At 41.6% G+C, this 16,830-nt stretch overlaps 2 protein-coding genes across 2 annotated transcripts; one reads left to right on the top strand and one right to left on the bottom strand.

The window, feature by feature from the left end:
* The first annotated feature begins 3,383 nt into the window (after positions 1-3,383).
* On the top strand, positions 3,384-7,172 carry nfkbiab (nuclear factor of kappa light polypeptide gene enhancer in B-cells inhibitor, alpha b). The gene is made up of 6 exons (XM_085343686.1): positions 3,384-3,718; positions 5,273-5,378; positions 5,455-5,665; positions 6,086-6,174; positions 6,279-6,539; positions 6,633-7,172. The coding sequence occupies exons 1-6, from the start codon at positions 3,465-3,467 to the stop codon at positions 6,666-6,668; spliced, it is 957 nt and encodes a 318-aa protein (XP_085199812.1). The 5' UTR covers positions 3,384-3,464; the 3' UTR covers positions 6,669-7,172.
* Positions 7,173-9,179: 2,007 nt separating this feature from the next.
* Positions 9,180-16,480, bottom strand: psma6a (proteasome 20S subunit alpha 6a). Its single transcript, XM_085343714.1, has 7 exons — positions 16,319-16,480; positions 14,884-14,978; positions 14,678-14,759; positions 11,785-11,940; positions 11,024-11,202; positions 10,333-10,427; positions 9,180-9,992 (listed from the first exon to the last, which is right to left on the bottom strand). The coding sequence occupies exons 1-7, from the start codon at positions 16,392-16,394 to the stop codon at positions 9,935-9,937; spliced, it is 741 nt and encodes a 246-aa protein (XP_085199840.1). The 5' UTR covers positions 16,395-16,480; the 3' UTR covers positions 9,180-9,934.
* Between the last annotated feature and the right edge of the window lie 350 nt (positions 16,481-16,830).

The following is a 16,830-nucleotide window of genomic DNA, read 5'->3' on the forward strand; positions in this document are numbered from 1 at the left end:
CAAACCCCCATGAGCACTGGACCCTTAAAGGCCCCCGTGGCTGTTTCAGGAGGAAGTACCAGGCGCTCACTCACAAAACCTGGCACCAGGGTCGGGCCTCAGTAACTCTGTCTCCGTGAGGTATCATGATCCATTTATCCATTTTATAGTGAGGGAGGTCTGTGGTAAGGTGCATCCCTCTCTTACAAAGCCATTAATGAAATAAAAACAGAGCTTATCAGAGCTTTGACAACATGACGCCACCTTTCTTCCCCCAGGTTTCCCACTAAAAAGTACATTTTAGCCTTAAGGAGGTGATCTGGGCGAATGCTGATAACTCCTGCTGAAATTAGAAAAGCCTGAAAAAACACACAGACTGCACGGAGAAATCCAGGAATATCATTTCCATGTACTTCTTCCGCATCTCAGGCGGCTAATTAAATGTCTAAAAACATTTCGGAATTTTTTTGTACTGTTTTAAATGTTGCTTGTCTCAAAGTGTCACATAACACAGCTTCCAGTCAGCAGAGCCGCACTGGTTTAATCTGACTGATTTCCAGTCAAAGTGAGTAAGTTGCACTCATTCTAATCATAGCTACGCATATCAGGATTTAAAGAACACAAAGCAGCCCAGAGCTTCCCGTCACTGTTGATACACCGGGATGTGACAGAAACTGTAAATTTGTAAATGTAAAAATCGATAAAAGGTGTGATCTGACACATGCACACATGTGAAAAACAGCTTTGTTTTGTCGTGTTATTTTGTGTCAACTATAGTGCATTTCTTTCCTGCATTTATCTGCTTTATTATGGTTCAAACTGGGGACTTTTTATCACTAGCATTCAAAGCTGATTGCGATGGACAGTGCACACCAGAGTGGGCTCACTCACTGCTTTCAGTTTAGTTTCAGCTTTGGCTTTGACTTCTCTTGTATTGTTATTATGTGGGAGTATTTGTCAGAGGCCAAATGTAACAAGGTCAACTAAGTATTAGTTTGAAGCGAGGCACACAGCCAGTCTACTCCTCTTACTCATTCGGGTAAGGCGTGCATCTTGGCCAAAACTGTATACAGATTAGAATAAGTCCACACTGGATTGGCAGAAGCCTTGAGTTTCCTTCACACTCTCAGTAAAAACATGCATTTAAGCCCCATCATGCAGGAATAAAACAAAAGACCGTTCCTGCACATTTCTAATTTAGTTTAGTTTTGAAAATGCTCCCTTTAAACCTTTATAATTTAAGTTGATAAAGATGTTTTTCATGCCTAGTATCTATTTAAGTTCTAGGTAACTAAAATAGCCGTGGTCTACATAAAAAGCATGTACATGCAGTCAACTGTGGGTGTGCCTGCGGCTTTCGTTGTTTGTGGTTTCTGTAATTTTTCCATTCTCGCATCAGAACATTAAAACATACATGCACTGTAGATCACTTGTAAAACGTACCAAAATATGTATGCACAACGTGATGCACTGCAAACAATGCTGCATAACAACAGCTGCTAATGTGACAGTTTTTGCACAGAGAGCAAAGACCACGAGGTTCCCCGTCTAACTGGTCACATAGACCGAACAATAGGAGGTAAAACAAGCCTGGAGTTTCCCCGAGGCCTCCAGAACATCACGTTCAGCCTGTCGTCTGTTTTTAAAGGGAGAGGTCGAAGCCTCGTTGAGTCTCGCGGGTTTATCCAGAACTTGGAGTCCTTCCAGTTTATCTGCAGGAGAATGGAGGGAGGGATTTCATTCTTAGTTACTGAAGGCACAGAGGCAGTCTGTGGAAGTTTGATTCGCCTTAAAAAAAAATCATCTGCAGACACATCACTCAGTTTAAAAATACTTAACAGGATGTTAAGTAGAGTTATTAGCGCAAGCTTGTAATCTCTGACCTCGATGCTTGCAGGAAACTTGTTTTTTTTTCTATGTATGCGTTAAAATTAGGATTACACAACAAGTAGAAGTATCCTTAAAAATGTCAGTGTTACTTTGGAATAAAGTATACTGTAAGAACAACACATGTGGTCAGGATTGGAGGATGTTGGGGAAACTCCGCTAGCATGCGTGCTGGTTTGTGCTCATCACACTATGTTACCATATGATAAATGAAGTGAAATCACAGGGCGGTCACACTCAAAAGTTTTGAAGGAAACTCCTGTACCACCACTGTCTGCTGCAGCCCCCCTCCCTCGCTCCCTCCTTCAGGTCTGCTGCTTCTGTCGAGCGGTTTAGCAGAAGCATGCTAATGAAGGTGCACTTGAAGGCGTTTGCATGCGTGCATCAAGAGAAAAACACACATTGATCTGAACTCAACTATAAGATATTAAACTTTTAAAACTGTGCTTCTAACATCTGGGACACATTCAAGATGGTGCATTAGGGGCTTTTTTAAAGAGGGAGAAAAACCTTAAAAATAATCCAGGATTAAAAACATAAATATACAAGAAGAACCTGGAATAAAATGATTCTCGTTACACAGTGGATTTGCAACAAAAACTGATGCACAGAAGTCAAATCTGTTGGCCCCAATCACAAACGGGCTTCTTCAAAGTCCTTGTTTCTGACTGTACGATGGTAATTCAGAGCGAAAATCACTGGCATTTCCTTATTGATCAGTCAGACTGCAGTATAATTTGATGAGCTTACCAACTGCAGTCATAATAAGCCTGACTGGAAACTTAAGCCATGTGGATTCTTAACAAATATATATATGTGTGTGTGTGTGTGTGTAGTGGTCTCACATTTACCACTTTAAATCCCAGAAAATGTCCAGGTTTTTACTCCTAAATCAAACAGAATATTCTAATTTTTCCCCTTAAATGTGCCACTCTAAACCTAGAAAATTTGGGGTGGGGGTTAACGTGCATTTGTATTTTTCTCAGTTTACCACTTAAATCTCAGAAAATACACAAGTACTTTTGCTTGAAAATTTACTGCTTTAATCTGGGAATTTCTGAGATTTTCCTCTGAATATTCTTCACCTCCCCGAGCTCCATGTTAATTTTTTTTATTATCGTCATTATTTTCATAACACCAAATGCCCAACTAAAATTTCCCTTTCTTGAAGAATTACATCTAAAGATGTGTGGTGTTGGGCAGTTTCACTGGTGAGGTGCAAAACCTTTGATTTAATCAATTTGCATGACCAAGAAATGACTTTATGTTGCATGCATCCAAATCCAATTACTCACATAATTAATAAGTCTATAGGAATGTGAAATGCCCTGAAGGCTGTATGATTTATGCGCACAACATGCAGCCTGCAGAAGTATTTTCGCTCTCCCTGTGACAAACTGACTAGTGTATTTTATATGTGTCTCAACAGAAATCCCCTGTTGGAGCCAGCAATCTGTGTGCTGTGTTATTCTAAGTGACAGTTTTCTGGAAATCCCCCACCTAGCTGTTAGCTCCGCCCCGCTGCAGCCACAGAGCAGAGGGCATTTACTGCAGTGCAGCGCTGTCGGAAAACACAACTGAACGCACCTCGGACTAACATGGATCTTCACAGGACCAGTATATTAAACCAAATGGATTACAGTCGAGACTCAAAAGAAGGGAAAACGGCTCAGGCCACGGAGGATCGGCTCGACAGCGGTTTGGATTCCCTGAAGGAGGAGGAGTACCAGGCTGTGGCCGCCGAGATCCGCCGGCTCCAGCTGGAATGCGAGGCGCCGGAGCACAAGCAGCTCCCCGCTGCAACCCGAGAGCTGTACGAGTGGCAGACACAGATCACAGAAGACGGAGACACGTAAGTTTGACCCGGAATAAGGTTACCGAGCTCGGATGTTTACCAGTTATTTTCGGGGGGGGGGGGGGGGGGGGTGGTGCAACAGTGAGGCTAGGAGAAGGCCCAGCTCGGGTCTTGGAGGTAATTTGATGCCTTTCCTGTGGGGAATGTAGTTCTGCTCCAAGTGAGGCCTACCTTAACCCGAGTGGGGGATTAATTTTTAAGTAGCCAGGATTTTAGGGGTACCGAACGAGTGTCCGGTTTTATTAAGAACGGGTCAACCTGTGGTCAGACACGGCGCTGCTGGACGTAAACAAAAGGCTATTATCAGGAGGGAATCTATTATGGCCGCGGGTCAGATTGGGAAAGTCCCGGGCGCGTCACCAAGGAATCCAAGCGACGCGCGTTCCCGAGAAGTGAAAGAGGATGAAAAGAAAAATGTGAAAAAAGTACCTTAAATGCAGTGAGCGGACACTGGGGGCGAAACCCGATTCTCGAAGAGGCGCGTACGAGTTATTATTGACATTTATTTCAAGGGGAATAACAAAGCAGTCCCCGAAACCCAACTTTTATTTTAACAAAGTTCCTCCGCAGATGAATATAGTTCCTAGTGTTTTAAATGGGCTTACTGCTCGCGCATTAACACTGGGCCAGAGATAAGTTAAATAATCAAAGCAGAGTACCGGAAATATATGGAAGTACTTTTATGCCAAAATTATACAGGCAAATGGAATAGGTTTGTATTTTTTTTTTTTTTAAAGTGATGCAAGTGTAGATGCTTAACCTTTGTTTACTTATGTTTGTTGCACAAATTCAAAGAAAAGTATAGCACTGACACATAATATATAATAATTCAAATTAAGTTTTCTGAAAGGCAAAATACATTTTAAACATTCTAATTATTTTCCTGCAAACATATTATTGAAAGTAAAAGCAGACACAAAAAAGCAATTGGTACCCACCAAAAATGGCATTCCCCAAAAGAAAAAGAAAAAATTTGTAATAAAAGTCCATCTTTGTTTATCAGTAAACCAGAAAGATCTGGACAATGCAGACTTGTTAAGATAAGAGAGATTACATGTAAGCAAAGTCACCCTCACAAGAATCTGGAAAAACCCTGGATTACCGTTGATAAACAGTTACTATGACACCCCTATGTAAGACATGTTTCTATTGGCCATTCTTGTTGAGTGAGTGCATTTTCTTTTTTGTGTAACAAATGTAACTCTCTATGCAGCACTATAGTATTTTACACCAATTCAAACAAAAGCATAAAAGCCAAGTTAGAGAACAAAGGGACACTTCTGAACTGAAGCTGTTACATCAATCATTTAAGTTTTACAGTTACACAATTTTACTGTAATCACAGGAAGTTACTCTATTTAGGTGTAAAATAAGTTTTTTTCCTTGTAAATTTATTATTACAAATATTTATGAAAATAATTGAGTGTTTTCTTCATAGTTAATACTTTTTTGTAACTGTATCTGATGTAGACGAAAAGGCACGAAGTTGTGTAAAATTTGCTTTTATCTTTGGTTTGTTACTTAAATTGTTTTATTTTTATGTTTCTGCAGGCTGCTCCACTTGGCAATCATCCATGAGGCCAAAGAATTCATCAAAACCATGATCGACCAGTCTAAAAACACAGACTTCCTCAACAGACAGAATGACCTGAGACAGGTATGCACAACACAGCTCTTAACACCCCACCTGCATCCGCCATCATGACATTACTAAAATACCTGTCCCTCTCCAGACTCCTCTCCACCTGGCGGTAATAACAAAACAGCCGGAGGTGTGTCTCAACCTCCTGGTGTCCGGCTGTGACCCCACGCTGGTGGACAACAATGGAGACACGCCTCTCCACATTGCCTGTCGCCACGGTAACCTGCACTGCTTCAGCGTCATCACACAGAAAAGCCGACCAGAGCACCTACACACGGCGATGGCTGCCTGCAACTATAACGGTAAGTGATGCTTTCCTCGCCTGAGACACGTTAACATTTTAGTTTTTGGGTCCACTTGCTGTTAGTTAGCCCCGAAGACTGCAGTTAAGTGACCAAGAGGAGCTTAACCCAACCTATTATGCAGTAGTTAATGTCTAAATAAAAAAAGGTGGACACCTCTCTTTAAGACTTTTGTGTAAACATTTTTCCGTTAAGCACTGCCATGCACACTCAGTATTTTTGGGGGGTTAAAAAAGACAGTAAATCAAATCCAAAAAAGAACATTGATATGAATGCATGTGTTTCACAACCCACACCCAGCAGTTTTTGCTAATTACTAAGAATAACAAAAGAATATGGAAATACATCTTTGTATTTCCTGTTGCAGTCTCGCTCTGGAATCAACTTTTAATTTTTCTTTTCCTTTTCTGTGTTGTGCAGGTCAAAACTGCCTCCACCTGGCTTCAGTGCAGGGTTTCCTCTCACTGGTGGAGAGACTGGTAGATCTGGGAGCTGACATTGATGCAAAGGTAACTTTCACCTCTTCTGTATGGAAAAAATAAAAGAATTCTTTGTTAATCTTTGTTAGTCTCTTTGTTAATACTAATGGCTTTGCCTCCTTGCTGTTTTACAGGAGCAGCATAACGGTCGCAGCGCGCTCCACCTGGCTGTGGACCAGCAGAATCTCCTCTTGGTCAAACTGCTGCTGAAAAAAGGAGCGAACCCAAACCTCCTGAGCTTTGGGGGCCACAGCCCCTATCACCTCACCATTGGTTTGGATAACTGGGAAATCAACAAAGAGCTGTACTCTGTGACCCATCCTGACCTGAGGGAGCTGCCAGACAGCGAGTCAGACGACAGTGACGAAGAGGAGCACATGAACTCTGACGATGAGGTACGTTTCAAAATCGTACAGCCGGTCTGGCACAAATGAAGTGTGTCACTAGTTGGTGTGTGACCATTTCTATTTCCTCCCATGTGTCTGCAGGTGAATTACGATGACATTCAGTGGAATGGACATTAGCAGGAAGCGAGAGGGCGGGGGAAGTTACAGAGACCAGAGGCTGTGACGGTGAAGGATGGACGGATGGGGGGGCACGGCACGTTCCTTACTTCTGCTGTGACGTGGATGACAACGATGGGGTCGGGCGATGCAGCGAGGTGACGTGACCGCTTCCAGGCAGCTGAGCAGGAAGAATTAAACAGACTGCCGGCGATCGCTTGTATTCTGTGGACGTCCATACATACGTGAAGATGCTCCTCCAGCAGCTCTGCTGTATGATAGTGTAAATGCTGTGTATACAAAGATGTATTTTTTATGGAAGCTGTGAATGTGTACAGTTGAGCAGGTTGTATATGTGAGACAGCAAATGGGTTCAGCACACTCCATTAAATTAAAACACTCATATTTAACAGTGAAAGCCTCCTGTGTGACCGTGTTATTTGTTGGGATGGGAATATTTTTACACGAGACATCAGAAGTAGTCGTATATGGCGTGTAATCGTAATCGGCAGAGCCTGACGGCAATAAAAATCTGCAATTACACGGGAAATGAATGTAACCACGTGGCCTCCTGCTGCCGTCACTGAGTCTGCTCGTATAAACGCTCCCATCAAAGCATGACAGCTCAACTTCACTCCTGACCGGACACTTCTTTTTTCCCTTTCTGATTTTCATATAATACAGGAAAGCGCTGATAACTCCTTTCCACTGAATGAGGAACTGGTAGTCAATTGAGCTGCGAATTCCTCCTTTTAGATGTGTGTGTTTGTATAGACAAGAGGCTTCGGGAATTTTTCTGTGTGTGTAATGAGGTCAATTGCCCTGTCATTTAAATCAGGAAGTTTTTCTGGAGGGTGTGGCTAAGAGGGAAGGGACAGGAAATTCCCAGGAACGGAACAATTCAGCTATTGGCGACATTCCTGCTTGTCATTCACCTTCCGAAGAACAGGAACAACAGGATGCTGAAGTCAAGTGACAGAAGTTGGGAAGGAAGGGAGTAAAATAAATATCCACTGTCATTAAATTACTGCAGAATTGTGTTTAAACCTTACATTTTAATACTTTAGCAGACATGAAATATTTTCCCCTCCCTTACGCAAAAGAAAAAATGAACTAAAGTTCATGTTTATAGACTGTTTATAGTAAACCTTGGTCCACAAGGCAACCCAGGACTTTAATTAAAGGAGATGGCCACGGAGCCTGCAACGAATCAGAATACTGCGTCAGAGGGCAGCCCTGCACCTTAATACACAAGCATTACGTGAAGAATGATGCTGCACAAGAGTTTAATTGTTTTCTACTGAATAAGTCTTCTGCTAAGAGATATTAATTTAAAAAAAAAGGGTATTTAGGCTATAAGTCACATTCTTACTCAACAGGACAAACAATTTAGCATCAAAACGACTGAATGAGCTGTTCTTAAAAAGACAAAAGCCTCATTGAGCGCAGGATAAATCTGGAAACAGAAACAGGGTAGATGTGTTATCACTTAACAGGGAGAATGAACTGGACCAGTACAGTTTTAATGTACTGTACATCTACTCAACAGCAGACAATGCTTTAAAATCAATATTAAAGTGATAGGCATATTAATGAATCAATAGCTACAATCAAAGGTAAAATGCATGGTGAGTATTATTACTCACCATTACATAAAATATCAGCAGATTTATGTTTAAAACACTAACCATAGCTTTTAAATAATTGGCATGGAGCACAAAGTATAATATTGTGTTTTTCACGTTGCATACTACACCTTACAGATGCTTGAACGCTTCAGAAAAGTAAAGAGAAAGAAAGGTTTCAGTGTGGACATCAAGCTTAGGCTTTGCACTTTTTAAAAGCAAGTATCCAGACCATTAACGACAATGGATCATCTCACATGTTCTTTTGCCTGAACTTTGCTCCATTTTCGGCCTAACCAGAGTAAACGGTGCCTCAGTGCTTGTTTACTTTGTACCCACAAAAGGTTGATCATGAGACTTAACACACAGACAGCAGTGGGCATTGTAAGCGTGAGGGTACTCGGTCTAATGGCGCTGCTGAGTGGGCACATAGGTCGCGATATGTGCAAAGCGACTGACCGCGGCAGGAGCGTTTCCAGTACTGGAAATAAACAGCAAAAGTCGGCTCAATTGGGGCAAAAATCCCAATCCCAATTATCTTGTTAAACACAGAGATCGTGATTATTTAAAATAATTTCTCCCAGACATCAGAAAATAGTGGATTCAATACATTTTCAAAGAAGATGTGTTGTTAGGCGAAACGATCAAATTAATGCAAAGCAGAATGCAGCACAATAATCGTTTGCATTAGGTGCAGTTCTCACTGGGTGTAAACAAACTGTGCTATACCTTCATGGGTACATGATACTCGCTTTGTATCAGGAAGCAGGCATAGTAAAGATCGTTTACTGTGGAAGCTGACTGTTCAGACATTTGCATTCTCACTTGTACACTCTGTCGAGTAATTTCGAGAGAGCTAAGAGCCGTCAGACAGGAATGAATGTGCGCAGAGAATCAAACACCTGTGTTAAATAAAAAGTGTGTTTAATAGAAGTGTGGAAATGTACAGCAGCTGCAGCAGAAGGGCAGGTAGATCAAAACACCAGCTTTCTAGTGACCTGAGCAGATTTAAACAGGGGTGTGACAATGACCTGCTGCTGTAGGAGAATTCCCACAGCTGTTCCCTGGGTTATCATCGAGTACAGAGCATGAATTTCATCCTGAAACTGAAGACAGTGCAGAGGGGAAAGCTTAAACACTGAAGAAGAGAGACACATATGTAAGTGGTAGCCCTGAGAAAAGATGGTCAGGAAGCACTGCCGAGCACAGTGAAGCTACAGGACCACTGAGTCCACATTTAAGAGGTATTGTGCTGTAAGTTGTAGTGTTACCACACCTCCACCTTCCAATCTGCTCATGTCACACATGTCATGAAGTCATTCAGGCTGAGCTGCTGCGCTGCGGCCGTCTGTCACATCAGCTGCCACGTCACACTTTATGTGTCACATCAGGGACTGATCTGAATGTCCCGTCCACGATCTGAGACATTTAGCAGCTGGCTGCAGAAGGAAAACACAGGAGGGGGCAGGGGTTTGGGTACATGGATAATATCATGTCCTGTTTGTGACCAGATAGCATGGAGGGGTGGGGGTGGGGTTATCTGTTACTGTTCATCTCTTTTTGAAGAAGATGATACCAGCTCCTCCTTCATCTTCCTTCCAGCTGAGACATTTTGTGTGTTGATGCTTTTTACTGTTTATCATCCGTTCTTATAAAACCGCTTCACTCCCGCTCAGACAAAGTCATCAGGTGAGCATCGATCTCGGCCTCTGACAGAATCCTGGAACACAAACGCACAGTTATACGGTCATACTTTTTCATTCTGCCAACACACATACGGATATATCGAGAACAAGCTCCACATGTAAGTCCTTGCTTTGATCTCAACCTCTAGCTGTTTTTAGTTTTAGGGAATTTCCATTACAACACCGGCCTTTTTTTCTCAAATTATTTAGCAATAACCCAACACAGCCGACACATTACCGGCGTTTTAACGCTTTCAACTTTTTAATCAGCAACGGCCCGCTTCGTTCTGCAAAACTAATTTGATGCAGTGGCTGACTCAAGATCACGTTCTTACTCAAAGCTATCGAGAAGCTTTATTTCAGAAAAACACTCACTTGAATTTGGGCTCTTGTGCCGTGATGACTCCGATCTCTAGCTCTGAGGGCTTGAAGTCGATGGACAGAACAGTAGACAGGCATGAGATAGCCGCCTGTTTGGAGACAAAGGGGAGAACTTCGTATTTAAACATGATACAGAAAATTAAAGTAAAAGAAAAAAGTTATTATATATGCATTTATTATACATACATACATACGAGGGGTGGGCAACTGAGTTCAGCTAATGGAAGACAACAGTCCCAGTTTCTCATGTACCCACCTCTGATATAAATACTTTACCATATTAAAGAGGGTTTCAATAAGTCAGTATCTTTTTGATTCAGAGACCACAGGAAACCATTCAGAGACTGATTTCTAATTCCAACAGGGCTTGTTTGAATTTTTTTTCCAAAAATCAACAACCTTCCCTAACGTCAACTGGCTTGGAAAACACCAAGCAATTCACTGAAATTACCCCACATAGTCACAGCTATAAAATTCACACACATTTCCTGATACGTCAATAAAAATCACCTAACTCCCCTTACTCGGCTGTCCAGAAAGTATCCTGTAAAATCCCCAACATTCCCGAAGCTCCATAGGGCGGAAACGCCCTGCAGCCTTCATCGTTACCGGGCCGTTTTTGGACAAAATTCCAGTGCAACAGAAAAGAATATGGAATTATTTTGTGTATTCTGGTGTATTTTACCTCTATAGTCTGCTCATAAGTCCAGTCCAGCTTCTTCTTCACTTTCTTCTCCAGGAAACTAGTGGCCTCTGTCTGTTTCACTCCGGCTGCCGTGGCCTTGAAGCCGCAGTAGTAGCCGGCTGGATCGCACTTGAACAGCTGTGGGCCCAATTCCTCATCAATCCCGATCACTATCATACCTGCAGGGTGGAATGAAAACAGGAGAGGACAAAAAAGAAAAGAAAGAAGTCATATAAAATGGTAAATGGTCTGTATTTGTATAGCGCTTTACTTGGTCCTAAGGACCCCAAAGCGCTTTACACTATACACAATTATCCACCCATTCACACACTGGTGATGGCAAGCTACATTGTAGCCACAGCCACCATGGGGCGCACTGACAGAGGCGAGGCTGCCGGACACTGGCGCCACCGGGCCCTCTGACCACCACCTGTAGGCAACGGGTGACGTGTCTTGCCCAAGGACACAACGACCGAGACTGTCCAAGCCGGGGCTCGAACCGGCAACCTTCCGATTACAAGACGAACGCCCAACTCTTGAGCCACGATCGCCCCATTGCACACCACATTTTTAGACACGCAAAAAAAAGGAGAAATTTAACAACTTTCTGCATCAGATTTCAAAATACTGTGTAAACTGAAGCTTGCAGACATTAAGAAAATGCTCTGAAAAAAGTTTCAATTTCAGTTTTAATACATGGAGTGATATCAAAATGCAAACACACACACACACACACACACACACTAACACAAATTACGTACAGCAGCCTAGCGGTCTCATCTCTGCGTTCTGGGTGTAAACCTGGGAGATGTCGGCCATGCGTTTGCACAGCATGTCCACGGGCACCTCGTAGCCATACTTGTACATCCAGTTAGCCGCCTCGTACCGTGCACGCTGCACCTGAGACCTGCCATCAGCTGGACAGAAGGAAGGGAAAGAAAATCATGTCACAGCAGCTCACATCACTTTAAACTGCCATTTAAAACATTTGCTCTCTCACTAATGGGACACGGGCTTGTTTTAATAAATGAATTACTTTGAAGTGATACAGCCCTCGGGTCAGGCATTTCCCTGCAGGAGATCCGACTATGTTCATTTGTGTTTCAGTTCTGTTTAGTTGTGTAATATAAACATTTTTAGTTACAGCTCATGTGGTCTCCCTCTGTAAAAATTGAGGGCTCATCAAGGATCAGTCTGGTCAGATGAAGCTGTAACTTGGGCTGGAGGCCAGAATTATTTAAGTGCTTTGACTTTTTAAAAAATTAACAGCTGGTATGATATGGTAAGTTGGTCTCATTGGAAGTGGTAGCAGGCTCTTAGAGGTAGCTTTCTGCCAACCTTTTTAAGAGCTAGGTGTCTTAACAGGAAGCTTAGTTTAATTGTATACATCAGCATTGTTTTTCCAATACTAGGGTTTGTTGTGGATCATGAGATGAGTCAGATGAGACATTGCTTACTAGGAATAGTTATTGTAGCTTTAATCTGTAAATGGAAACAGACAAGGCTATAAGCTCAGGATCACATCTATACCTAACGAGGGAGTACTGTATGGTGGGGACTTTCTGGACCTTCTGATTAAGAGTTCTTCTACCACCTCTGTTTAAGGTTACAGGTTAGTTATTTTCCAGCTTAGCTTTGTTGAATCAACACAGAGCTACGCCATAGTGGGCACTTACACTTGTGTGTTCGAGCATATTCCTGGCTGAGTGCTTACATGGACTGCTAGAGCTTTGAAAAAGAGAAAATGCCATGTCTACACTGCTATTATTGCATTACAGTTAATAATATTATAGCCAGAGACGTCAATCCTCCTCCTGAATGTCAGCAACACAAAAGAGATGTGGGTTGACTTAACATCATGTGGACAGCTACAGGTACTTTGGTGTAAACTTGAGTGACAGACTGCACTGGAGGACCAACAGCGATGCTGTGTACAAGAAGGGGATAAGCAGATTCTACTTTCTGAGGAAGCTCAGATTGTTTAGTGTGCGGCAAGAGGTTGGCTATCTACCAGTCTTTGGAGTTACATGGATAAGGTTAACTGGTAGTTCTAATTTGCCCCTAGGTTTGAATGTGAGTGTGAATGGTTGTCACTCTGTGTGAGCTTTGTAACAGACTGGCGCCCTGACCAGGATGTACTTCTCGCTAGGATAGGCTCCAGGCCCTCTCTGTGAATTGGATAAGTGGGAGAAGATGGATGGATAACTGTTGTATATAAAATTTTGTGCTACCTAACATAATAATGCCTTCATTATGGGCTTGCATACTTCTAACCGTGCTGTTTTTATTACACTATTTGAATTTCTGTTCTTGTGGGATCAATAAAGTATCTTTAATTTTTCTAATTTTCTGTGTTTACACAGCACGTTTACTACCAAGCAGATCAATCACAGTGTTGTTGATTGTTTTTCTGGGTTGGTGCACATCCAGCTGTGCCACTGCCAATTCATGATTAGATGAAATCAAACTTTATGTAGGCAGAGGCTGACATTAACTTGTTGTCTTAATATGTTGCTCTTAAAAGTTTCATCAGCCCCGAGACTGGGAATCTCCAGGATGTGCTGGAGCAGGAGAAGAAGCAGTACAACCTTTGTGGTTTAGTTTTAATTGCACATATCAGCAGTTTTTCCAGTACAAGCATCTGTTGTGGAACATAAGTCAGATGAGACACTGCTTACCAGGAATAATCAGTCTCATTATTTTTTCCATTCATTTGTACTTTAGTGTGTGATTTCATCATGCGACTTTTACCCACTGTTATGTTATTATTCTATTAGTGTTCAGTTCTTACGAGCTTGTGTGCAGTTTCATCTTAAATGTTTTTTTTTTTAATATAAACCATAAACCTGCCACAGATTATTGATGAATATATGTATGTGTGACTAAATCTGGCACTTTAATGACAGACCTGAGTTTTCATATTAAACACTGCCGCTTCTTAAATAAAACCCACAAACAGAAACAGATGTAAGCTTCACATGACCCTCATCTGTTTACTCACATACAGCGCTGTTTGTCTTGTCTTTTTCCTGTACTTAAATCTGCTCTTCCTTGTTCTACAACCTTTATTGTCGACTGAAAAAACACATTTTTTTTATACACTCTGTCTCAAATTTCAAGCAAGTGTTTATGTGCAGTTTCTGGAAATGTCTTGTGTTCTTCTGCAAGCTTAGCTGCATGCCACTGAAAAAGTTTGCATTATTTGAAGTATAATTTGTAACTCAGTAACTCTGAATAGTCTGCAGGAAAGAAGAGGATAACTAAAATGTGCAGCTGCAACATCATGAGGAGAGTATATTGCAACTTCAGTTACACTATATTACCAAGACTAGCTCCTGAGAGCGATTCATTCTTTCACAAATGTTTGCAGAAGCAGTCTGCATGTCTAGATTTTTTACACCTGTGGTCATAGAAGTGATTGGAACACCTGGATTCCTTGATTTCAAATGGGTGAGTGAATACTTTTGGCAATATAGAGTATATCTGTTACCTTAACTCCAAATCACAACTCTGCTAATACACTGGAGGCTGCATCAGGGCCAAATCAGCCCATTTTCTTATTATTTTATACAAAAGAAACAAAGAAGACTGGAGAAAAAAAGCTTAACATTGTCCCCCATAATAAGAGTAGATAATAAGCTTCCTGCTGCTTACCAGTCATGCCGGTCATAACACATCCTATGTTCTCTGTGATTTTGAACAGGTGTGTGACTGTCGCAGCGTCCAGGAGCTTGTCCTGAGGAAGACACAAAGAAAGGCGCCCCTAACAGATGAACTCGCCACACGGGCCACCATCGATACACCAATCAATGTCGTTTTAGGAATCGGATCACACGAATGTGAAAGAAACGCAAACTCACAGGAACTTTCTTCTGCGTCACGACTACAGCACAGTCCTTCCCTCTGACGGCCACAGAGGTCAGTCCGCCCTGGTTTATCGCTTTAAAGGCATACTCTGAAGAGTGAAGAGAGGCAGGCAAAATGAAATATACACAAACTTCATGACTGAACATTTTAAAAAAGTAACAAACTAGCTACTTGTTCTTCTTATCAGTAAATTGATGATGATTGTTAAATGACCTGTAAATTTCACTTCCTGGTGTCACAAATACATCACTCTTTGAGGTGCTGATAAAGAAAGGCACCTTTTACTTATTTTCTTTTTCATTTTGCTTCTTCTCTTTCTTCAGTGCTAACACATCGATGTCAGATTCTTTTGACAAAATATTTCCATATCTTCATGATTAAACTGAAAGCAATTATAACTCACACAAGAGAATGAGGAAACTATTTGTTATATGTTATTCAGTTCTTTACATTTGCTTACAGTTTCCTTGTTTCACTTAGCCTTTAAATAGAAACACAAATTAACGCTTTATAATTTATTAGAGTTATTATGATTTTGTGTTTTTCTTTCTATTAATTTGAAATTTTGTTTTCAAGTTCTTGTAGTTCAGTTTCCAAACTACAGTTATTTGTTGAATTTTTTGTTATCTGTCTGTGATGTAGAATTTGGAGACGTGGCACTGAAAAAATGGGCCAAGCTGGAGGTGGCAGAGCTGGAGATGCTCATATTTTCATCCCAGAAGATTAAAAATGAGTACATCAGAGGGACAGCTCAGACTGTGGTTTGGCGACAAAGTCAGAGAGGCAATGCTAAGATGGTTTGGACATGTACAGAGGCGAGATAGTGGATACATTGGACAAAGGATGCTGAAGATGGAGCTAGCAGGCAGGAGGAAAAGAGGAAGACCTCAGAGAGGATTCATGGATGCAGTGACAGAAGACATGCAGAGATCTGGTGTGACAGAGTAGGATGCTAGCGACAGGGTGAGATGTGGATCTGCAAAAGAACAAAAATGACTAATGCACATTAATGCATGCTGCATGTTCGACTCCCCTGCTTTAAGAATTTTAGAGAGATGCTGTTAGAATAAAAACAATACTCATATAAACACATGCGCATGCGTGGTCCTGCCGGCCGTATGGACCTTAAGCTAGAACTAACGTTTAATTTAGTCCCCTTTATACATTATTAGCTAGCTTTTACTAGTCTATAATTGCAGCTAACTGAAATGTTTTGCTTTAATGATATGACTCATTAGTTGCTCCGTTAAGTCGGATTAACTGCCTCAATACATTTAATTAATTTTCATAATAGCTATTTTCTTGCCACACTGCCCTGTGGTGACATATTTAATCAGCCTTGAGCTTTGTGAGTAGCTGCTGTTAGCCTGCTAGCAGGCAGTGATGACAGAGCAGGTTAAGGTTCTGTTCGGTTCTCTTATTACTGACCGACTTGGTAGAGCCTTCCCTCCGGGGAGAAGATGGTGATGTGCCGGTCAAACCCCGCACTCGACCCCCGGGACATGACGGCAGGAAATAATTGAGGTAAAGTGGTCTAGACCGAATCTGAAACTAAACTGAGGTAAAAACAGAAGCAAAACATGGCACGATTCTGCACCGGAAGCAGACGAGAGCTTTCATATCCGGGTCAACTGTCTGTAGTTTTTGTATTTTTATTTTTAACAAGTAGTTCAATCAGGTGGTGTATTCGTAACAATATCAAAATATATTTCTTGACAATTACAGAATATGACGTTTGTGCAATTTTCTTTTTGGAGTAAAGACAAAACCTAAAAGTTCTTTCCTAAAAGGCCTTTTCACCAGCTACAGATGAAGATTGTTAGATTTGCTTTCTTTTCCCGTTTGACCTTTAAGAAGGAATGTTTCCCGAGAGATTGTGTATATGAATAGATTCTGGAAACTTGAGAAAATTCAAATTATATTCAAACTTGTGCTGCACA

This window comes from Diplotaxodon limnothrissa, linkage group LG19 (assembly GCF_057381915.1).
Source record: "Diplotaxodon limnothrissa isolate DT_005_m linkage group LG19, D_limnothrissa_male_GT1.1, whole genome shotgun sequence".
NCBI lineage: Eukaryota > Metazoa > Chordata > Actinopteri > Cichliformes > Cichlidae > Diplotaxodon > Diplotaxodon limnothrissa.

Excerpts from the sequence above, each read along its gene's own strand:
- nfkbiab (XM_085343686.1), top strand. The coding sequence starts at position 3,465 with ATGGATCTTCACAGGACCAGTATATTAAACCAAATGGATTACAGTCGA. Across the intron at positions 5,666-6,085 it reads GGCTGCCTGCAACTATAACG|GTCAAAACTGCCTCCACCTG; the intron begins GTAAGTGATGCT and ends TGTGTTGTGCAG. Across the intron at positions 6,540-6,632 it reads ACATGAACTCTGACGATGAG|GTGAATTACGATGACATTCA; the intron begins GTACGTTTCAAA and ends ATGTGTCTGCAG.
- psma6a (XM_085343714.1), bottom strand. The coding sequence starts at position 16,394 with ATGTCCCGGGGGTCGAGTGCGGGGTTTGACCGGCACATCACCATCTTC. Across the intron at positions 11,941-14,677 it reads TGTTATGACCGGCATGACTG|CTGATGGCAGGTCTCAGGTG; the intron begins GTAAGCAGCAGG and ends CCTTCTGTCCAG. Across the intron at positions 10,428-11,023 it reads CTTATGAGCAGACTATAGAG|GCGGCTATCTCATGCCTGTC; the intron begins GTAAAATACACC and ends GTCTCCAAACAG.